The sequence below is a fragment of the Anabas testudineus genome, chromosome 13 (assembly GCF_900324465.2).
Source record: "Anabas testudineus chromosome 13, fAnaTes1.2, whole genome shotgun sequence".
Taxonomy (NCBI): Eukaryota; Metazoa; Chordata; class Actinopteri; order Anabantiformes; family Anabantidae; genus Anabas; species Anabas testudineus.
Window position 1 is genome coordinate 1,052,501 of NC_046622.1, and position 23,148 is coordinate 1,075,648.

The 23,148-nt window shown below is 43.5% G+C and overlaps 3 protein-coding genes and 1 non-coding gene across 4 annotated transcripts in view; 2 read left to right on the forward strand and 2 right to left on the reverse strand.

Annotated features, from left to right (window-relative positions):
- LOC113172552 (estrogen-related receptor gamma-like) overlaps positions 1 to 4,673 on the forward strand; it is a 5,289-nt gene extending 616 nt beyond the window's left edge. Inside the window, exons 2-8 of the mRNA XM_026375543.1 lie at positions 113 to 410; positions 771 to 924; positions 1,370 to 1,486; positions 1,951 to 2,055; positions 2,134 to 2,295; positions 2,370 to 2,642; positions 4,195 to 4,673. Coding sequence (XP_026231328.1) covers positions 113 to 410; positions 771 to 924; positions 1,370 to 1,486; positions 1,951 to 2,055; positions 2,134 to 2,295; positions 2,370 to 2,642; positions 4,195 to 4,433 — 1,348 coding nt within the window. The 3' untranslated portion in view covers positions 4,434 to 4,673. The remainder of the gene's footprint in view (positions 1 to 112; positions 411 to 770; positions 925 to 1,369; positions 1,487 to 1,950; positions 2,056 to 2,133; positions 2,296 to 2,369; positions 2,643 to 4,194) is intronic.
- Positions 4,674 to 7,665: 2,992 nt separating this feature from the next.
- Positions 7,666 to 16,778, reverse strand: shkbp1 (SH3KBP1 binding protein 1). Its single transcript, XM_026371310.1, has 18 exons — positions 16,702 to 16,778; positions 15,913 to 15,980; positions 14,524 to 14,577; positions 14,122 to 14,167; positions 13,875 to 14,007; positions 13,240 to 13,320; positions 12,502 to 12,672; positions 12,309 to 12,399; positions 11,826 to 12,016; positions 11,561 to 11,676; positions 11,388 to 11,475; positions 10,599 to 10,715; positions 10,174 to 10,344; positions 9,821 to 9,976; positions 9,497 to 9,593; positions 8,946 to 9,130; positions 8,731 to 8,833; positions 7,666 to 8,637 (listed from the first exon to the last, which is right to left on the reverse strand). The coding sequence occupies exons 2-18, from the start codon at positions 15,969 to 15,971 to the stop codon at positions 7,881 to 7,883; spliced, it is 2,616 nt and encodes an 871-aa protein (XP_026227095.1). The 5' UTR covers positions 15,972 to 15,980; positions 16,702 to 16,778; the 3' UTR covers positions 7,666 to 7,880.
- A 111-nt stretch (positions 16,779 to 16,889) lies between these two features.
- On the reverse strand, positions 16,890 to 19,982 carry LOC113169706 (oocyte zinc finger protein XlCOF6-like). The gene is made up of 4 exons (XM_026371324.1): positions 19,409 to 19,982; positions 18,870 to 19,147; positions 18,401 to 18,458; positions 16,890 to 18,278 (listed from the first exon to the last, which is right to left on the reverse strand). The coding sequence occupies exons 1-4, from the start codon at positions 19,872 to 19,874 to the stop codon at positions 16,909 to 16,911; spliced, it is 2,172 nt and encodes a 723-aa protein (XP_026227109.1). The 5' UTR covers positions 19,875 to 19,982; the 3' UTR covers positions 16,890 to 16,908.
- A 2,114-nt stretch (positions 19,983 to 22,096) lies between these two features.
- trnag-ucc lies at positions 22,097 to 22,168 on the forward strand. Its single transcript has one exon. It is a non-coding gene; the product is annotated as a tRNA-Gly (tRNA).
- The last annotated feature ends 980 nt before the right edge of the window (positions 22,169 to 23,148 follow it).

Sequence of the window (23,148 nt, forward strand, 5' to 3'; positions counted from 1 at the left end):
TTTCACTTGAACACTTTATATTAAAGTGAATCTGCTCGTCTTCCACATCTTTATTTTCTCCATCCAGCTTTGTAATCTGTAACTGACGGACCTCACTCTGCTCCCTCCTCAGCCTCCTGGACTCTTCCTCCTCCTCCTCGTCCTCCTCCCCCTCATCTCCGGCCTCACTCCTCTACTCCTCCCTCAGTCCGTCCTTCCCACTGGACTCAACACCGGCTCTGAGCCCCTCACATCCAGCCTTCCTCCTGCCCAGCCCGTCCTCTTCCTCCTCCTCCTCCTCCTCCACCCTTCACTGTGGAGGCCCAGAGCCCGACTCCCCAACAGGATCCAGTTCCAGCAGAAGCAGCATGAAAGTATCGGAGGCTTCGATCCAGTTCTCACTGTCACAGACGAACTTGTTCTCAGCACAGGTGAAGAACCTGCAGGTTTTCTCCTTCATATTTTACAGTTGAATCTCATTAACTTAACCCTAACCCTTAATACATCATTTATTTACAACATAACACAAGCTTTACTGAATTGGCACAAACTCAGGGTCCCAAGAAGTCAAGTGGGCCCTTGATGTGAGTCTGTGTATGAATTACTAATTAATATCATTCAAGTTGACATAAAACCGAGGAACCTGCTCTAAGAGACGGACGACAAGTAAAACGACATGCTACAGAAATTCAGACCTAAAAAGATAAAACGATGTCAAGTGTTCTTCTAATCAATCTGTCGTTTGGTTCCTCCGTCAGTGCTGCGCTGACTTCAGTGTTTTCTCTGTGCAGGTCGACTCCGTCCTGAGAGGCGACTATCTGATGCAGATGGGAGCCGTGGGGCCGAAGAAGCTGTGCCTGGTGTGTGGAGACTTCGCCTCTGGTTATCACTACGGCGTGGCGTCCTGTGAGGCCTGCAAGGCGTTCTTCAAGAGGACCGTTCAAGGTGAGAACCACAGACCTTCGATTAGTGTGTGAAAATATCAGCTGCTGATTTCTCTCGTCAGCTGGAACAGTGCAGATGATTAATTGGACTCAGTTCTGGACCAATTCAAATAGGTTTTACTTTGTAAAATCAGGTTTTCTACTTTAAATTCACGTCAGCTTTTCATGCGACTCAGACTCAGACATTCGGTTCCTGTCACTGCTCGTCAATATCTTGTTATCAGGACTCTGGAGTTTAAGCTCCAATAAACACTTGCAGTGGGGGGGTGGGGGAGTCCAGACAGACTTTCTATAGATTTCTGTGAGAACCGACAGTCGAACACGAGCAGCCGCACATGTTTTTAACTCCATCATATAATTACTCACAAATCTTCCAGTGACTTGATCCAGTCTTCAACCAGGTCTCAGTTAAAATGTTGATGATGCTGGTGTCTGTGGTTACCTAGGCAACATCGAGTACAGCTGTCCGGTGATGAACAAGTGTGAGATCACCAAGAGGAGAAGGAAAGCCTGTCAAGCCTGCCGCTTCCAGAAATGTCTCCAAGCTGGGATGATGAGAGAAGGTATTTTATAAACGGATGAAAAGTAGTGTAAAGAAATAAATGAAGAACTGTGCAGCCACATGTCGGCCATATTACAATACCATACCATACCATACCATACCATACCATACCATACCATATATATAAAATATACGCTGACCCCTGCACCAGAGGAAGAGGCTGACAAGATAATAATAATAATAATAATAATAATAATAATATAATAATAATAATAATAATAATAATAATAATAATAATAATAATAAAAGAAATCTATAATATATGAAATAATTAGTGTTAATAAAACGGAAAATAAATCATTCAAACAACTGCTAAATGAATCCAGATGCAAACCGAAGCATAAAGTAAAAAGAGGATTTGAAAAAGTCGAGTGATGCAGAACAACGGAAGACACAGGAAGTGATCCAAACTGACCTCAGAGGATCAGAGGAGCTGAAAGGTGAAACCCTGTGTCTGTGTCGCAGGTGTTCGTATGGACCGGGTCAGAGGAGGACGGCAGAAATACAAGAGGCAGACAGAGACCGGGCTGAGTTCAAACTGCAGAACCTCCGCTCACTGTGGCAACAGCAGTGAGTTTTGGTTCCATTCAGACTTTCTGTGGATCCTGGATTCTGGCTCCTTTAATTACTTTTATTACTGCTCTGTAGGAAACAAGGTGATTTCCCATCTGCTGCTGACAGAGCCCGCCCCACTGGCTGCCACTCATGATGATTCAACCAATGACGGCAGCCTGCGGACCCTGCTGACCCTCTGTGACCTCCTGAACCGGGAGCTGCTGGTTCTTATTGGCTGGGCTAAACAGATTCCAGGTACCAGCATCGAGGGTGCACATCAAGGTCGAACCTTTAGTACCGGAAGTACTAACATGTCCCGCCTCTGACAGGTTTCTCCGGGCTCTCATTGGTCGACCAGATGTCGCTGCTGCAGAGCGGTTGGATGGAGGCGCTGCTGGTCGGCGTGGCCTGGCGCTCACAGGACGCAGCTGGAGAGGAGCTCGTGTTCAGCGGGAACCTGCGGCTGGACGAGGGTCAGTGTCGTGCCACAGGATTGGACGACTTGTACGAGGCTCTGTGTCACCTGACGGCCAAATACCGGGCGATGAACCTGAGCCCCGAGGAGGTGGTGACGCTGAAGGCCATGGTGCTGGCCAACTCTGGTAGGTTTCCAGTGCTTCACAGCACAGTCAGGGAAGTTACATCAGTTCTCAGTTGAACATATTAAGCTGCTGACGTCATCCCTGAAGTGACACGACATGCAGTAAAATGTACTTTAAGTGCAGAAGTAGCAGTACTGCAGTAAAACTGGGACTTCTGAGTATTGAACACGTGTTGAACTTGATGAACCAGGTTTCTACAGGAATCCAACACTTGTTCGGTTTAATTAGAGAACCACTTCAAAAGCAAACAGTACTTGGAGTACTCAAGGAGTATTTAAAGATAAATATAAAACACAGTTTAGTTTGGTGAGTTTCACTTAGACCAACTTTAGACCTGATCCAGATCACACACACACACTCTTTAATAGTTGAAGTAGTGCTGTGGTTTCTGAGCAGGACCTGGTCTCAGGTGGTCTAGATGTGAAATTAAATCAAACAGAGCTGCAGCAGAAGCCGAACGGTCCGTTTGTAATTCGACTTCAGTTTCCCTGAACCTCCAAACACAAGCCAACTTCAGTGCAGTATAACAAACAGTGTGTTGCATGTGCAGAGTTTCTCTGCATGTTCAGTGTCACCAAAACTGAGGGGGTAATTCCAGTAACACCCTCCGCCCCCCCCACCTGCCACACCCCTTTTGCCCCAGGTTTAAGCATATTGATCCCAGAGGAGTGGTTATTGATATTGATCAGCGGCTGGGAGCTGAGGCAGCGGAGGTCACCGCAGTATTGATTAACTTACAAACTTGACTGTTTTCTGTTCGTGTGGGGGTTTGGGGGTGAGGGGGGGGGGGGGTGCATTGTCTAACTGTAGTCATGTTATGATATTTTACCGTCATCAAATCTCTAATCTGCCGTTAGTTTCTGTAAATGATCAAATATCAGTTTCATCTCTGGAGGTTCAGAACTGTCCTAACAGCTTTATCACACCGGGGACTATTTTAAGCAGCGGATTAATCCACATTTGGTCTCTAGTGAGACTGGTGCAGTGGCTGATGGGACACTTGTTCCCACTGAAGTCTGGTCAGTCTCCCACTGTCTGAGCCTCAGATCAATAAACTGTATTGATAGAGTCGGCTGCGGATCTATAAACTGTTAACAGTCTGCTGGAGGACACAGACTTCAACTGTGTGAACATCAATATTTCACACAATAGAAGATGATGTGTGTCTGACCTTTTTTTAAAAAGCTCCCACTTGACCGTCTCGTGACCTCTTCATCAGACGAGTTCACGAAGGCAGCATCAGAAAGAATCTGAAAACAGAAAACCAACATTAACCAGTGAAAAGCAGTGGAATAGTAAATAATAAGTACTACAATAGTAATACTATACGTTGGTACTACAATAGTAATACTATACGTTGGTACTACAATAGTAATACTACACGTTAGTACTACAATAGTAATACTATACGTTAGTACTACAATAGTAATACTATACGTTAGTACTACAATAGTAATACTATACTTTAGTACTATAATAGTAATAATAAGTACTGCGACACCCTGAACATGGACTGTATGATGTACTCACTAATGTCCTTGCTCTCCGTCAGACGCTGACCCAGTGGACTGTCCGGACTCGGTGCAGAGGTTTCAAGATGGGCTCCATGAGGCCCTACAGGAGTACGAGGTGTCCCGCAGAGAGCAGCGTCGAGTGGGCCGACTGCTGATGAGCCTCCCCCTCCTGCGTCAGACCGCCGACAGAGCTGTGCAGGCTTTCCTGAGACTGCACCGCCACCGCCGCATCCCCATCCCCAAACTGCTGCTGGAGATGCTCGACGCCAAGGTCTAAACACATCAGCAGACGTCCATCATCGAGACTGTGGAGGTCACAGGGAGACTGGATGAGACCAAACCTGCTGCTGGACATTTAGTCGCTGGTTTCTTTGTGGACTCCAGCTAAACTGTGAAAATCTGAACGATGAAGACTTCATCAGCTTCTTTTCCTCCAAACTGCTGCTGGAAAAAAAAAACTGCTGGGAAACAGTTCTGAGACCAGTTCCACTGTGGATCTGGTGTCAAGTTGATAAAGTATTAGGAGCTACAATCAACAGATAACTTCATATTTAGCATCAACAACAGAATATAAAGGTGATATTTGTAACAGTTATAGAGTGAATTAATACTTTAGCACTGGTTTCTGTTATAGGAAGTTCAAACATCGTCTGTAAACCTGCACAAACCCACTGTTTACAGCCAAAGACCTTTAGTAAATAAATACAACACTGTTTAATAGTTTTGCTTCACTGATATCTGGAGGCCTGCTTAAGCCAAAAACAAAAAACAGGTTAATGAAGATATTTTAGGTCAAAATCTGGACGTCACGTTTCAGACTGATGTGATTTTTACTTTTCTCTTCACTAAGACCAGTAAAGCTGTTTTTCCAGCCTACTGTTGACTCGAAGCTGTGACTGCTGCCAAAGATGATCTGCAAAGAAAAATCTTATAAGAGATTTGTTTTTGTAATGTTTGACATGTTTTATGGGTCATTGATGAGCAGACATTTGTAAGTGACTCGTATCTGGATCAGGTGTGAACAGGGCCGCAGATCCACCAGGATCCAGGTCCACAAGTGAAGTGGACCAAACCTCATTAGTTACTGGGGACAGTAGGTTCGTTAGCTTAAAGCAGATAAACACAGTTCAGGGATTAGTGGAGGATTTTTCAAGCTGGTCTTTGTGTAACCTGTTCTCTTACCTGTTAGGTGAGCCCGTTGCCACAGTAACGCCGATGTTGTGGGAGTCGGCCGCTCGCTGGTTTCACTCACTGAGCTGAAGGAGTTTGTTAAATAAATGTTGTTGGAATAAAACACAATTCATTTTTTGTTTCATCTATTTATTATTCAAAAACTTATAAAAGTGTTTTTTTTAGAAACCTTCAGTTCTGACCTGAGACCAGCTGTGTCACTACGAGCTGTTTAAATAAAGTTTCATGACAAGATCAGATTATTTTTAATCACGGTTCAGAGCCACAACATGATGCTGCATTCATAGGCCGTAGGAAACGTGGAACTCTAGACCAGAGTTAATTGTGAAATTACAGATAAACTAACATTTTCAACTAGCTGCACTATGACCAGCAGAACTTTATCAGAGCTACAACTAATGATTGATTTATAACGGCAGAGTTTTAATGCTACAAAAAAACAAAACAAAACATGAAAATACAACAGCATTTTAGTGCCTTAAAAATAAATGATTCAATTTCATCAGTAAAAGATTTTATAACGTGGCACTAAAACGCTGCCATATTCTAGTTTATTTTTTAAATTAATCAAAGCTTTAGTTTACTGAATATCACAAAACGGAACATAACAGGTAATTTCATTTTTGCAGTGTTTCAGAGTTTTTAGGTCAAATCTAAATTTTACTGCGAAATTATGAAATAACAGTGTTGGTGGCTAAATAAAAATAAATGAAATAAAATCGTATTAAAATTAAACCTTTCTAAAGTAAAAAACTAAAGACTTTGATTAAAAGTAATGTAGTTAATGCATTGTTAATGTTTGCACTATTATAAGTATGTTTTTATACTTTGAACATAAAGTTATATTAAATATCTATTAAATTAGATATTTTTCTTTAATTTTCTAAACCAACAATTACAAAAATAATGAAAATGCTTGAGTTGCAGCCCAAAAGTGACATAAGTCATCGTTTTTTGTTTAATTTCTAATGAACAATGAAGGTTTTTAACCTTCAACACTGGGAAAATCTGTGTGTGGCTCCGAACGTTCACATCACAAACAGAAGAACTAATACCGAAAAGATACAGACAGCAGAACTGATGGTTTTATAGAGAAAAAAACCCAAAGTGCAGGAGACAAACCAGTGATGGAACCAGTGAAATCAAACCCAAAGTGTCACAGGAACAAAAATTGAACTTACAGAAGGAGCAGGCGGTCGACAACCTGTTTCCACCTGAAATACGTCAAATTATAAAGACGCTGTACGAAGACATCATCTCTCAGGTGTGAATGTAGTTTTCCCAAAAATTCCCTTGAGGCTACCAGGAAATAATTTATATATTTTATATATAATCCTCCACTTTTCATACAAGAACCACCATGTACAAATGAAAACTACGACCTGGAAGGAAAACCCAGAGTCACTGTGCAGCAGGTCGAATACATCTGCAGGCAACACAATGAAGGTTCAGAAATAATGTCCAATTCATATTTTGAGGTTCAGTGGAGCAATGAAGTTATTTCCTCCAATTTCCAGGAATTTATGGGGACCTATTGGGAATTCGACTTTTGTTGCTGTGTATAAACTGGATCCAGGTAAGAATTTACAACTTACCTGCTGAAGGAATCAGATAGAAAAGGTATAAAAAGTCTGTAGGTTAAGAAAAGTTACAAAAACACAGAGAACCTGCACAGTTGAACGTGGATGTGCTGACTCGTCTGTCTGTCACCTGTCTGAGGGAAGCTTTTACTCCTCCTGCAGGAAATATCAGCTTCTCTAGTAGCCGAATGCTCCACTCTGTTCCCCAGTTGGTGTCTGTGCGTTTCTGCTGCTCTGGTGGACGGTGGCCTTTCGGAGCCACTTCTCTAAAAACACCTCAGTTCTTGGTGACTTTTGACCTACAGCTGTTGGTTTTTAATCAGCTGCTAAAACACTGGGTGAGTAATACATGAACGTTAGGAGCTGCCACCAAACAGCAAGTTTTTCATTTCACTGGGCGGTGGAGAGGAGTTCTGAAAGCTGGATCTAGACTCACCGAGTTCTGAGACTCTTTCCTTTAGTTTCAGTTCTGAATCTGCAGAATCAGCAAAGAACAAAAGAATCTGATGAATAAAGTTTTGGCTAAATTTAGCCGTGTAATATATATATAACAAAACCTGGAGACTGCTTTTGTTTCCTTCGCCTCAAATCAAAGATCTGTTGCTTTGAAATGACTTCAAATTTGAATCTGCCACCATCATAACTGAGAACAGATGTGATCAGGTTAGTGAAAACACCTGACGGGGTGTGGGGCTCAGTGAAAGGTCGACTCTCAGGTTGAGCCCTTTTTATCAAAGCTTTAGTGAAACAGGCCGTGGAGACTGTTCAGGTCCGTTTCTCCTACGGTCGCGTCAGTTTTTACATGATTATGTGAACAGGAAGAAGCTGTGTGGTAACCATGGCAACGTAAGTCTTATTTGACTGCTGATTGGCTAGTCACTCACATCAGAAATCCAAAACCAAACACGCTACACCTCTCGGGAGGTCGTCTGAGTCTCGGTCAGATCGGCCAATCAGAAGCTGGTCTCGTTCATGTGTGGTTTGGGGCTGGTGGGCGGGGCGGCAATGACGGGGCTGTCGGGACTCGCAGGACTCTCAGGGGCTGATGGGACATCAGCTGGAGATGCCGGAGATGCTGTAGTGCTGCGTTGAGGTGAGACAGGTGTCTGAGAGTGGGTCGGGCTCACTGCAGCAGGGGAGGGGTTGGTTGGGGAGGTGGGCGTGGCCCGGCGATGTGATGAAGACGAAGATAATGGCGACGATGAAAGCGTTGAAGGTGTTCCGGGTGAGTGGCGACTGCCAGGCGAAACAGAGAAGGTGGTGGGGGTCCTCATGCCAAATCTGGCCTCTAACTCGCTGCACACAGCTAAGCTCCGCCGGGCGCCCTCTACACCTGCAGGGACCCCGAAACAGGGGCCAGCTGCCTCTGAACCCTTAGCCAGCTCCTGGCAGCGCTCCACGAAGCTCCCCCTGCGGACAGACCCCCACTCTCTTTCTCGATCCAGGTGTCTGGAGGGGCGGGGGCTGGCAGAGTGGTTGGGGCTGGAGGTGGAGCCATGGGCATAGGAGGGCATGGGAAGGGCGGGGGTCTGCAGCCCAGCACAGTGTCCAGCTGAGAGGCCAGGTTTAGCATGCAGTACGGGAGGCGGTGCCTGTCGGGGGAGGCTGCCGTACAGCGAAGCCGACGAACCAGAAGCTCCGGCTCCTCGTCCTCCTCCTGCAGAGTGGAGACGCTCATTCCTGAAGCCGTCGCTGAGCTGAGAGTGAAGACTGGGGGGCAGGAAGTCACGACATCGATATAATTAATGATCAGATGATGATGATTACCAGTTGGTGAGTGTGTGCGTGTGTGTGTGTGTGTACCTGCAGGTAGAGGCTCTAGGTGTACTGTCAGGTGTTCTGGTGAGAGCCAGGTCACACTGGTCCAACAGCTCCAGCAGCTCCTCCTCTGTTGGACCGCCCAGTGCTGCAAGACAACCAAATACTCATGTTTCCCATGTTTGTAACAGAACATAAAGTCTCCGTCCTGTGCTGCGACACCAGTGAACAATAAAGTTGTGTCAGTTAAAGAGCCTGACCTCTGATGTCGACCTTGCCGGCGATCTCCATGGCTGTGGTCAGATCCCACATCTGGATGCTGCCATTCCTGTGGCCGCTGAACAAGTAGCGCCGCGGCCGAGAACCGATGCGACTCGAGCCCTCGCACTCATGGACCGTAAAGGCTGTGATGGACGTACCGTCGACTGAACGCACTTCACAGACCCTGACACACACACAGACACACAACTGTCATCTGTAACTAATTCATCAGAAGGCAGGTAATACAAGAATCGACATCATAATAGAAGAGTAGTACAGTGTGGTGCACAGTTAGACTTTCAGTTTGGAATAAGACAATGTGGATCAGCTTTAGTTTGAATCTGATTACTCTGTGACCAGAACCTCACCACACGATGAAAAACCACCAATAATACTCTAAACAGAGAGGCTGCGTTGCATTTCGGCAGCAGCGGCTCAGTTGGTAAAACAGGCATCCATAACTCTGGGTCTGCGGTCCACAGCCCGGCATTGAGATGTGACACGGGATAAGTCGAAAGAGGGAACTAGCTCCACATACACAACCTCTCACCTCTTTCCATTCGATGACAGTCTCACATAGAGTTTATCAGTGTCTGGTACAACTCTCTGGATAAACACCTGCTGGTCGTCTCTCTCTCCATACGGACCTGAAACCACACAGGACACAGTCACCATCTTCACGACCTTCACAACAACCATCCCAACTCTGACATCTACATCTGTTCTGATTACACACAGTCCCAGGGTGTCTCATAAAAGGATTTTTGTTTTTAACAATGCATCTAATTAATGGAGGAAGCTCTTCAATGAAACATTTAGTATCATTCAGCAGGACCTGTTTCCCTTTGACCTTTAACCGTGTTCTAACTGTTACCGATCTCTGTTCCAGCGCTGCAGCCTCCATGTCCGTCTACATCATCCAGGCTGAGGATCTTGAAGGAGGTGAGAGGCGTGGATCCTGGCTGGGTGGAGATCATCCCTCTAAAGCGAGTCACCGTCCACGTTCGCACGTGGTTATTATCCGCACAAACTAAGAGACAACAAATATGAAGATCAGTGAAATGCAGTGACCAGCAACGTGAAATAGGGAAATGTGTGACACAGTTTTAGCCGTTTGTGTTGTTCTATTGTGAAATTAAACCTGTTGTTTCTGAGGAGTCTCTCACAACTTTACCTGACAGGTGTTTTTTGGGTTTGCAGCTGAGAGGAGGTGTTTGAGACATGTACCTGAGATAAGGTGCTTCTCAGACAGCATGATTTTAGTGACGGGGCTGCGGTGGACGGAGAAAGTCTGGAAGAGCTGTGGCCCAGAGCCGACAGTCTCTGGATGCTGAACGATGACTCGAACGGTCCCAGAGCTGGTTCCATATGCAATCTCGATCCAGTTCCCACTGTCACCTGACCAGATGCAACATGTTACCAGTCTGGTCTTCTCACAGTGAATCCACTAAATACATTTCCTCATCAGTTTCAGTTTCAAGACACGAGCAGCTGCACCAGCAGCATAAATAAAATCAGGTTATCATAAGTTAAACAGTTTAACTCAAGACTTAAAAAACATTTAGTCACTACTAAAATAACTGACGGTACTTAAATAATGACAGCAGTGTTAACAACAGCTCAGCATTGTACACAATGTAATAGTTACATACTGGTTTTGGGAGTGAGGTAAACACTGAGAGCTGTGATGGCGTCTTCAGTCGGGTCTCTGTACAGTTCAGTCACCAGCAGATCATTATCTTTCATCCTCAGAGGAAACTTCTGAACGTCTAACAAACACAACAGTATCAACTGGTTTAAACTGGTTTGCAGACAGATAATCAGCGATTAATAAGCACATTTGACTTTTCAACTCCAGCGAAGCGAGCTGCTCTGTGAGGCTGAACAGCTTTGTGCTGTAGAGTCATTTCACAAGAAAAGTGGTGCTGGAAGGTAAGTCCAGCATCAAAGTCGATAGTCAAACTGAAATACCTGGTTCATTAATCAATTTGTTCATTATTCGAACCTTAACAATGACAACATCCTGAACACTTTCAGGTTAAAGCCTGTCAAATGGGAGAAGCTCTACTTGGTTTTGTACTTGTGAAGTTTATAAATATATATATATATATAAAAATGAATAGTTTTAGTTTTTACATTTCATAAATTAATTAATAAAAAAAACAACATTACCAGGATGGTTTATTTAGTAACAACAAGGCCTGTAGTCATTTGGATTCATTATCCAGTATCTCTAGTACACAAAATGCTGATTAATTCATCAAAATGAGTCAAAGTGTTACAGACACAAGCAGCTGGAGTCTTAACTGAAGTTTGCAGGGTCAGTGGAACATTACAGCTCCTGTACACTGGGACATTCCTGTCTGTGTCTTTCCACTGAAACGTGTAGTTCACCTGTGTGACATGAGTGTGCAGCAGCTCCACACAGCACTGGTCATTACCTATGTAGTAGATGGATCCGTTGTTGCAACCCAGAATGAGGAAGGAGCCGGCAGTGTCATAGCTGCTGATTGGAACCACTTCCTGGTTCTGTAAAGAGACGACAGAGAAGATCAAACTGCTGAACACTTCGTTTTAGTCATGCAACATGAAGACATATTGCGTCTCCACTTACCTGCCAGTGTTTGGTGACTGCGTTCCACACCCCCACCTTCCCAGCATGGCTGGTGGCAATCAGCTGGTTACCAACAAAGAAGAGAGCCTCGACTGGCACATTCAGACTGAACACACCTGCAGGAGATAGTTATGACTACGTTCACCTGTTTCTTCTAAGTTACACAAATATTTCTATTGGTTCCGTTTCTTATTCCAGACATCATCATTAGCTTTGACGTAAAAAGAGGTATTGACATTGAATGCAAGACTAAATAAACTCGTACCAATTTCATTTCCGTTGCCGTCTGGACAGATGGACCACAGGATGATCTCTGTCACTGAGGCAACAGCCACCATCTTGTCGTTGTCTCCCAGAGAGCCGCCCATCACCCTGGCGTTTAGTGCGACTCTGTCAATCACCCAGTCCAGACGGGGGGAGGTGAAGACCTGCTGCCACCCGGTCGACTCCTTCACTCTGACAGAGACAGAAAGAAACACACACTGAATATACAGAAGAAAACAAAACAAATAGTGAATTCTAATCTACATTCAAAGGAAATAGACACATTTCAAATTCCAGAGAGCAGCAGCAGCAGCAGCTCTCAACAATTATAATCTAACTATATCCTGTCACATTATGATGGAGCCAAAAAATAAATCTTTACGTCATGATTGTTGTCAGAAAAGCACCTGGTGCAAATGAAACTAACTAGACAAATGAGTTTTAAATTAAACTAATAATAAGTCATAATAGAACTGAAGTTCACCTGTAGCAGACAACAAACTGTGTGTAGGCCACAGCGATCCAGTTGTGATGACCACAGATGATCCGGACCATACCAGAATCTGATGACTGACCTATGCACAGATTAGGAAACACTGTTTAGGTCACAATCCCTCCATTAAAAGACATTTAAAATGGTTAACAATCCACACACTTGTAGTTTTGTGTGTGTTTACCTCCAGACGTTTTCTCCTCTATGCTGGACCGGCCCAGTATCCCCGAGTTCCCCAGGTTAGGGGGCATGGTGTTACTGCGTCTGACAGGTGCCCTCTCCACAGGCACAACTCTGCCCGCCATAAATTGGGATCCTGCCACGCTGTGACGGTTGCGCCGTTTCGCTGGATACACTGGGAGAAAGTACAGAGAACAATCTGGGTCTGAGCTCGGAGGACAAGTACAGTTAAAAAAATTAAACTCCGGGGAGTCACCAAGTGACAGAGTGAACAAGCCTATCATGGTAAATTATTGTTTCCAGGACTTTCTCTGTAGAGCGATGTTTGACAAAGAAAAGCAGAGTTTAAAGGAACAGAAGAGTAAAGGTAAATATAGCATATAGAAATACAGATACTAGAAGCTTTCTGAAGACATAAAATACAGAATACACTGAAACTATCCCACTTTAATCCTTCATTGTTCAGTTTTTTTTTATTTATTTTTTTTTATTTAGAGCAGGGGTCAATCATGGTCCTTGGGTTTAGCACTTTTCTAACTTTATTCACCATTGATCCACCAAAAACAACATGGGGTTCCGTGTCAGCTGGCATTACCATGAACAACTTGACCTAGCACACTGACTTCATCCAGTTCCAGCGTGTTAGAATTGTAAAAGCTCTGGCTTTTACATTTCTAACACGCTGGAACTGGATACTGGTCCTCTCTGACCAGTCTTTATGAAACTCCTCTCTGTGATGTACCTGGTGGAGGCAGGTAGCCGTTGAACAGCACGTTTCCACAGGAAGATCGGTCCAGCTCATCACACAGCTGCAGCTTACGCACTGTTACAACAGAAAACAGTTACGAAACAGGTCACAGTGAAATATGATGAAGTGCACTTGACTCCAGCAAAGCAGGAAGTTTATGCTCCTCTGAGGAGGCTAAATGGGACTTCTTCACTTCTGTATTATTATTTTTCAGTTTTTAAATAAAACTTTTTTACAGATCCTTCCAGTTAATAATAATATTGTACCTACAAATTCTTAGTCTGTTAATTTGCTGTTAAAAAAACTAAATGGAATCATCAGCAACCTTATCAGCTAAGATAATTGGTGCCAAGTTCCTCTTCTAAATAGGTCCATTCACAGTTTTGATTAGGACTTTTCAACACTTGCTGCATTGCTTTTAATAAAGCAAAGTATATTCTTACTGTGCAGACAGCAAGTCAGCTTGTGAAAATATTATCTGCTTACTAGAAAGTAAAACATTAATACAATAAATAAATATTTAGCAACTAAAAGTACTTTATCACAATAATTCACAAATCCTCACAGCAGACTTCTGCTGCCTGGCTGTGTCATCAAATCTCTGAGCACTCAGCTGCTCTGTGTCTCACCCAGTGGTGTGATGCCGTAGAACTCGGCCTCGTGCATGAGCATGTGCACATTAATGGAGCGGGGGTGCAGCTCTTTGGTTCGCAGGAAGTTGAGGATGGGCGCGAACAGTGAGGGGTCTCTGTCGATGAAGATCTGCAGTGAAGAGATGAGGGACATAAATAAATACTGTATCACATTACAACATTATTTACACAGTAAATAATAAATAAAATCTAATAAGTATAATAGTAGAATTATTGCACTCACAGCTCCAGTTTCATCCTTCAGAGTTGAGATCCGACCACTCAAGAGACTGATGGCAAAAACAAAACAAACCAGATGTTTAAATTAAACATACAGTACGGCATCAAGACGGACATTTATCATTTTCCTGAAACCCACAGCATACCTTTCAGTTTTGCTTATTGTTGTTAGAAATGTTCTTCCTCGTACTACACAGTATTTTTTCAATTTAATAATTAACCACATTGCTGAATATTCCTTGTTCAAAGTAAAACTCTCAGCATATTTATAAAAGGTCTTAATTTAAGTTGTATTAACTGCTCTGTTTGCTTGTAACCAAGGTGAAATAAAATCCCTTAAATTTTGAATAGAGTTTGGTATTGCGCTGTGCTGTATAAGATATACATGTGTGTTTTTCTCACCAACCTGGAGAAAAAGGAGTCAGGAACCCATGTTAGCGTCTGCCGGGAGGTGCTGAACCTAAAAACAAACACTGTTAACTCTTCTTTTAACAAACTGTATGTCCCCATCAAATGTGCATTAAAAGTTCCTTTTGAGGTCCTTAAACTTTACTTCAATATTTTGCCCCATTACAATAGGGAAAATAAATATGAAAGGTTTTAAAAGGTGCTACATGTATCTGACAGCTTTTTGCAGATGTCGATCCTTCGATCAACAAACTTGAATTAAACTGCTGATGTGTTATTATGGCTGCAGCAGCTGTCGGGACATGAAGGGTTAAAATGAACTCTTCCTCAGTAACTGGTTTGTGCAGAAACTGATTTATCGGACACATGGAACAAATCTGGACCAGACTCACATTCCTGTGATCCACAGCATCAAGTTCTGAACCGTTTCTGAACCGGTTCAGAACCGGTTCTGAACCGTTTCTGAACCGGTTCTGAACCGTTTCTGAACCGGTTCTGAACCGTTTCTGAACCGGTTCTGCAGGAACTCCCAGGATTCACTTTCTTCTACTGATCACTTCAACTCGACTAAATAAATGAGGTACTACAGGAGTCTGTGTGGCTCTTTTACTTGAGTAGCGACTTTCAAATGCAGTCAACTGGTTTGTCTGTTACTTCAGTAACGTTATACTAACACATTAACTAAAACTATACATTTGTTCGTTTCGACTAATTACGTGTTAGTTGAATTGAATGCAGCTAACGCTAAAGCTAAGCTCCACATGTGTTGTCATAGTTCCATCGTCGGACACAGAGCGACCCATCCGTTTACCTTCAGAACTTTAATTTAGCATCATTTTCTCATTTTCTCATTTTCTCATTTTTTCATTTTTTCATTTTCTAATTTTTTCATTTTTTCATTTTCTCATTTTTTCATTTTCTCATTTTTTCATTTTCTCATTTTTTCATTTTCTCATTTTTTCATTTTCTCATTTTCTAATTTTTTCATTTTTTCATTTTCTCATTTTCTAATTTTTTCATTTTCTCATTTTTTCATTTTCTCATTTTCTCATTTTTTAATTTTTTCATTTTCTAATTTTCCGCTTCTGCGCTGTGTTTAATCATCTGTGATAAACTAGTTAATTAATGAATCAATGAAAATATCACAATCATACTGGACACGTAACAATGGTTATATTATATATATTATATATATTTATCCTAATTTATTAAATCGACTTTCAAAGTGTTGAAGACTTTGATTCACTCTGAGATTTTAACTCTGAACTTTAAACGCTGGTGGGACATGGACCTGTCCGGTAATGGACGCCTGTGTTTTAGCCGCCTTCCCGGTAGCTAGCCTGAGTTAGATTAGCCGACACTCCCCGAACAGACTCCGGCCGCTCACCTCTTCCCTCCGACATTCAGATGGATGATGTCTCCGCTCCTCGCCGTGTTCGACATCATGGGACGAGTCTGCACTCGAAAACAAAAACAGAGGTTTTAAATTTAATCCATTTCAGGATAATTCAGTTTCCGTTCTTGTTTTAAACCAACTTCCTGTCCTGCAGGCGAAGGTAAAGCCTGGAGTGGATCTGACACCGGATCAGGAAAACCACCACAAAACACGAACCGGAGTCACCGACTGGATCAGGACTATGTGATTCTTATTATTCTTTATTTTCATAAAGTATCAAAAAACCTGAAAATGTTTTTAACTATAATGAATCCAATCTTAAGAACAAGTCCGTCTCTTATTAGAATTTACAAAGATTAAACTTTAACGACAGAATCAACACAATTTGTAATTTCCAGATTTATTGATGCTGCGTTTTTCCTTCTAACCTGTATTGATTACTTATTGGCGTGCACAGTACTGTACTTCGTTCAGCTCTGTTTTCTGTAACTTTCAGACTGAACTCACTCAGTTCACTGCTTCACATCTGTCCCGGGTGTTTTGCAGATTGTAAAAGTGCAATAATGAGATTTCTTTAGGGATTCAGATCTCTATTGAGGTGATGTAGTTGTACACCAGTATATACATATTTATCAGTATTCTTTTGGCAGGGAAAATAATAAAATACACATATTTCTAATATAAAAGTACAGTGAGTCAATCAATGGTTTCAATTAAAAAAACTGTTAACAATAAAACAAATATACTAACAATCTACTCTACACTATACAGAATACTCACCAGCAAAAAGCCAACAAGCAAACAGATAAAACAACAGCGTGCAGCAACATCAGTTTTTCTCTCATATAGTTTATCACCAGGAGCAGGGATGGGCACTTCTGGTCCTCGAGCACCACCATTCTTTTCCAAGTATCCCTGCTAAAGCCACATTGCTATGACAAAACATCCTTATTTCAAGAGAAATAAACCTCAAATGCTGTCTGTTTTTCACGTTAGTGCTCTGATTCCTGTGCTGAGCACTGGTTTCAGGATGACATCACCACAGCTGTGTTTCTTGAGCTGCCGGGAGTCAGAGAAGCCCTGGCTGCAGCGTTGGCAGGAGTACAGCTTCACTCCAGTGTGGATCTGCATGTGGGCCTTCAGCTGGTTGGACTGGCTGAACTTGCTGCTGCACACCAGGCATTTGTACGGACGCTCTCCTCTGTGGAGTTTAGCGTGTCGGTAGAAGTTGTTGCGTGTTCTGAAAGCTTTGCCACACTGCTCGCATGTGTACTTTTTCTCTCCAGTGTGAAGTGTCAGGTGCTCCTTGAGACGACTCAGCTGCAGGAATCTCTTCCCGCACACGCTGCAGCTGTTGAGCCTCTCCTCGCTGTGACGACGCATGTGGTAGACAAATGTACATTTGCGATGAAAACATTTCCCACAGGTACAGCAGATGAATTTGTTTTCCTCTGAGTGGGTTTGTTCATGAACCTTCAAACTGTTGGTGCTGGAGAAACATTTTTTGCAGACAGTACAGCTGAAGCAGGTGAGACCTGCAGGTTCTTCTCTCTGCTGACTTTGTGTTCTCTTCTGGTCCAGGTGCATCAGCTGTTGATGCTCCAGTAGTTTGGAGTTGTAGAAAAACGTCTTACCACAGAGGTCGCACATAAACGGCTTCTTTGCACCGTGAACAAGCATATGGGTCTTGAATGCCCAGGTTCCGGAGAATTCCTCCCCGCATTCCTTGCACCTGAAGGGTTTCTCACCTGTGTGCACGCGGAGGTGTCTCTGCAGGTTGTTTTTCAGACCAAATCCAATTCCACACATCTGGCAGATGAAAGATTTTTCCCCCGTGTGGACGATGCGGTGCTGCACCAGAGCTCGTTTGAGCTTGAACGTCTTGCTGCAGTCAGGGCACCTGAACGGGCGCTCGTCTGAATGCACCCTCTTGTGAGAAAACAGATGAGCAGATGTCCTGAAACTCTTTCCACAGGTGGAACACGTGAAAGGTTTCTCCCCGGTGTGAATGGACTGGTGCTCCTGCAGGATGCTCTTCGTGGTAAATCCTTTTCCACAGGCGTCACAGACAAAAGGCCGGATTCCGGTGTGGACAGACTCGTGTCGTTTCAGCAGATGCATCTTACTGTACGTCTTCTCACAAATGGAGCACTTAAAGGATTTTTTCTGTGCTTCGTGATTCTTCTGGTGGCTGAACTGTTTGTCACACTGGTCGCAGGAGAAAGGCTTGTCATGGCAGCTCATGTGCTGCTTCAGCTGATGTCGATAGTGGAAACCTTTGTTGCATTTCTCACAAAATACACGTTTCTGTTGACGCGTCTCGTTCCTCCTCCTGTTTTTCTCCCAGCTGTTAAGACCTGAGGGTCGGAGAAAACTATTATCTCTCATGTGCCAAAGCTGTCATCAGAGTCTTTCAGGAACCACCACAAGTTTCATGTTTATGCAACAACTTCTACAACAACATGAGATCTGCTGTCACCTGCTAGTTTTCCTCCAGTGACTTCGGGTTCGTCTTCACTCAGCTTTGTCACCGTGTCCTGCAAAGAAGCAGCATGATATTTAATAAACAACTCTCCACCAGCTCAAAGAGGTTTAAAGTTATGCCTTTACATTAAGTCACTATAATTTGACATAGTCATGTTTATTGTTGGTGGTGGACTCCTGTTCTGAATTAGGGACTGACAGAGTCACTGCTAAACAAACAGAAGACACCTTTTATTGTTAACCAGTCAAAGGACAATAGTTTGTCACTAATGTCAGCAAAGAGCATGAGGGGGGAATCTGTTTCTAATCAGAAGAAGAATCTCCCCAGGGCCACTGAATTAGCATCATGTCTCCCCTGGTGCTGCTGCAGTCCTCACATTAGTCTGACAGCATCAACTAGTTCTGTGTTTGACAGAGACGTCACTAGGTCTGAACTAGTGGAGGACGACCTGAGGAAGACCTACCTGAGGTTCAGAGTCCACTGCTGTGGATTCCTCTGTAGATGCTGGTGTTGATGGTCTTTCAGCGGTCTGTCCTGTCCTCTCCTGACTGTTCCCTGTCGGGCTGGAGGTAGTCTGACTGGCAGCCAGCACAGTGTCCTGAGTGGACAGATTTACCATCACAGGGGCTGGTGACTGAGCGGGGGTCTGACCTGTGGTTACTGCAGATCTCATGATGGTTACCGCCAGAGCAGCAGGGTCTGACACCGTCTGATTGGTGTACAGAGACACCACGGGGGTCCCTGAGGTCACAAGGTGAAACAAACAGATCAACAAACAAATAAGATGGAAAACATAAAACTAGTGGAGAAAAGTAACGAAGTACAGTTACAATGGTATTAGATTATTATTATTATTACATTTATCAGTAACCGGTTTCTGTGTTGAACAGGTATTTTGAAAAATGAAACGTGCTGCTCTTTTATTATTATTATCAGTAGTAGTAGTATTTCATGCTGTGAGTCTTGATTCCCCCTCACACCGTCCTCACACCGTCCTCTCACCGAGCACCGATCCGCCCTGCAGCAGCACATGGACCGGTCCGGTCAGAGTCCTCTGTCTCGCCTCTCTCTGCAGCAGCTCCCGGGTTTTCTCAGCTCTCTGTCTCATCGTCTCCAGGTCCCGGTCCAGGTGAGACACTTCCCTCCTCAGCCGGCCCACCTGGCTCCGCAGCTGTTTCTCCAGCTGTAAACCGGCCGAGAGGTTTCCCCTCAGCTCGGCTTCCAGCTGCCGAACCTCCGCCTTCAGAGTCCGGTTCTCCCGCAGCAGTGTGGAAGACGTGTCCCGGTGAAGCTCCGCTATCTTCACCGTTAGATCTGTCCCCATGTCCTGGAAGATCTGGGACAGTGTGACCGCTGCTGCTCCTCCTCCCCCGGGGGCAGAGTCCCGCTCCAGGACGGCGACTGTGGCCCGTACAAAGACCTCCACCAGCGCCCGTGTCTGGCTCTCAAAGCTGTCGTTACGGTCCATCTTAAACAATAATAATAACAATAATAATAATAATAATAATAATAATAATAATAATAATAATCAGAACATGATCAACTCTCCGGAACCTGTTGTTGTCTCAGTCCAGGAAGGTTTGTAGTCCGGAAGTTGAAGCAGGGGCGCATGCGCAGTCCTAAAGACGCAGATGTTCATTATAATTTTCTTTCATCGTTGATCTTTGTACTTTCTCTACTTCCCTTATTTATTCAATTTAATGAAATAATAATTTATTTTAGTGGACTCATCTACACACAGAATAACGTCACTGAATGAATAACAAATATAAATATATATAAATGTAGGGTTTAAAAAGCGATTTATATATGTTACAATAGTATTAGAATATTATTATTATTATTATTGAAGCATTAACTGCACCATTTACATTTTTGAACAGATAATAATTAAAGATAGTTCTATATTTTATAAGTAACTACTGGTCATGTTTGGAGAAACAAAACAAAACAGCAGGTACAGTGAGGCAGAAGGTAAAGGTCTGGGAAAAGGTCGAGTTCACAGCATGATCAGAGAGATCATGAGATCAGAGAACAGGACGACAACAATAAACTGGTCAGAACTGTATATACAGAGGGGTACACAGAGGATGCAGTCGTTGAGGGGGGTGCTGGCTTTAGCCAGGGAGGACTTGCTGTTGTGGTCTCTGACTGAAGCTGTTCTCCATGATGTTGAGCAGTTTGTGCAGCATCCTCCTCTACACATCCAACCACACGTGTTCCACAGACAAAAAGAGACATTTAAAACCAGTGGTGTATGTTACAACGGAGATTTACTCTGTAAATTGATGTCAAACTAAATCAAAAACAAATCACTATGAATCTTAGACCAATAAGACCCATTGAAACATTGATCCAAAGTTTCATGTTTGAACTATTTTACTTTTACATCTCGATGGATTCAAAGCTTTTAAAATAAACTAATCTTTACAAATGCAGTGAATTCAGCACAGCAGGGCTGCGTTCACTGGCCGTGTGTCACAGCAGCTGCGCAGACGTTTCATGTTGTTACAGCAGTGATGAATAGAGATGCTCCGCTTCCTCCTCTCGTGTCTGAGATCTTCCTCCTCCCCATTAGATTCCTTTTCCTATCATTGTCCTGCAGAGCAAAGCGGTGTGGGTGGAAGACACACACGCATGTGCATCAACAGTGTCTGATAAATATTCAAACTCTGCTGCTTTAATGATGACAGGACCATGTTGTGAAGTCTGCTTCCCTGTCAGTATGTGTTTCCTCTTGCTTTTAACCGGAACCACATCCTAACACACCCCAGCTCGAGGGGATGCTGTGGAGAACACAGCAGGAGGGAGGATTCGCTCGGGATGGACAAACAATGTATGTTTGTGTATAATTTGTCGCCTCTAAACATCCACAGCAGCACATCTGGAGCACAGTCAGGCCGCTTCATATACGCAGAACATAAACACCTCAAACTGTAGATCTGATACTGGTGGATTGTATTAAAGCAGGTAAACTGTGTGTGTGCTGCAGCTGCAGTCTCAAGTTTTTGATGTGCAAGTGAACGCATCTTTTAAACAAGAATAACTGTTTGTATGAGCTGCTCCGCACAGATTCAAGTTTACACTGTGGGATTATTTATCTCTTCTGCTTGAGCCAAATCTCCAATTTCCTCTGGATAATCCAAATAAATGTTTTTATGGCAGCAGGAAGATTTCAGAGCTGTGAAAGCTGTTTGGGAGCGTCTGATAATGTAAAACGGACGTGGTGTTGAGGCTGTTGTTTGTAGTGTAGTAATAAACACCGACCCCAGATTTTATTAGGTTATTTCTGTTGCACTCAGCTCCTGTCAGAGACTGAACCAAGACTGGAAATGGGACTGTTCACACAACCAAACCAGATCTGTGATGTATCAGGTACCAGGCTACTTATAAAACTGTCTGGATAAGTAATCCAGAAAAAAGTCATTACCCCAAACTGAGTACATTCACTCAAGTAATTAAGTACTTTAGTAACGTTCCCTCCATGTATGTGTACTTTGCAGATGTCCAAACAACATTTCATGATGTATGATCGTGGATGGAGCAGCTGTCAGCTCCACCTTCACCTTCTTCATTATTTCAGACCCTGAATCCCAACAACGACCTTCAACAATCTGCTTCAGTGCAGTAGGAGCTGACGCTGAAGGTGACTTCTCTGCTGCAGATGCTCCAGATGTGCTGCAGCACACAGCGTTGGTGGTATAGTGGTGAGCATAGCTGCCTTCCAAGCAGTTGACCCGGGTTCGATTCCCGGCCAACGCAGCTCTGTTTTTCTCCACTGATCGGAGCAACAGCGCCACTCTGTCATTACAGTGCACGTTGTGGTCGGAGAGGGTATTACACACTGTGGCTCCACACAAACACCGGGGAAGGTCAGAGAGTTTAGTTGGACTTTACTCTTTACTACAAGTTGGGAAAAATAATGTAGGTTCAGCAGGCAGACACATTAATTAAAATGAGTTTAAACTTTCCTTTTTATACCTCCTCTCTCCTCTCCATTACATCATTAGGTCATTAACTTTGTGTCTTTGTCTTCTCTCTCCTGTAGTTGTGCAATAAACAGTAAGTCATGTGTGCAGAATAACTGTAAAATGGAAACTTCATCCAGGTAGTAAGAAAACAACCTTCACAATAAACAGTAAGGCACTGAACATTCCCCCTGGTCACCAGGTGAGTAACAACACAAGCACCAGGTGACACTGCACTGTTCCAAACTGAGAAGCGGCGACACATGTGGAGCGGACCGAGTTTATACATCAACACAGAGATGAAGTTAGAAGAGAAACAGATGGTGAACTTGACTGAGCTCCTCACGTGGACAAAGATGGAGATAATAATAATAAACAGAGGCAGTGAACGTGAAGATAAAGGACGCTGTGACCATGTGCCAGCAAGAAGAGAGCGACGATGTGTCAGCTTAAACAGTGCAGGCTGATGAAACCAGGAGCAGCTCACATGTCCCAGGTTTGCATGATGTTCACGTTCAACTGGAGCCTCTGTTTTAAATTCTAGGGACAAATCAGAGTCTAGAGTTTCCGTCCATCTTTCATCGGTCAAGTTGACTGTGGCCAAATAAACCCCCAGGTCACCACAAAACAGACATCAATTTGTCCAAGCGTGGCCACGTGAAGTCTTGTACTTAACTTGAACATTTCTACTTACTGGTACTTTTACTCACTACATGTGTCTGAGCTTTATATTACTTTGCAGATACAGATTGTTAAAATCTAATAAACCAATAA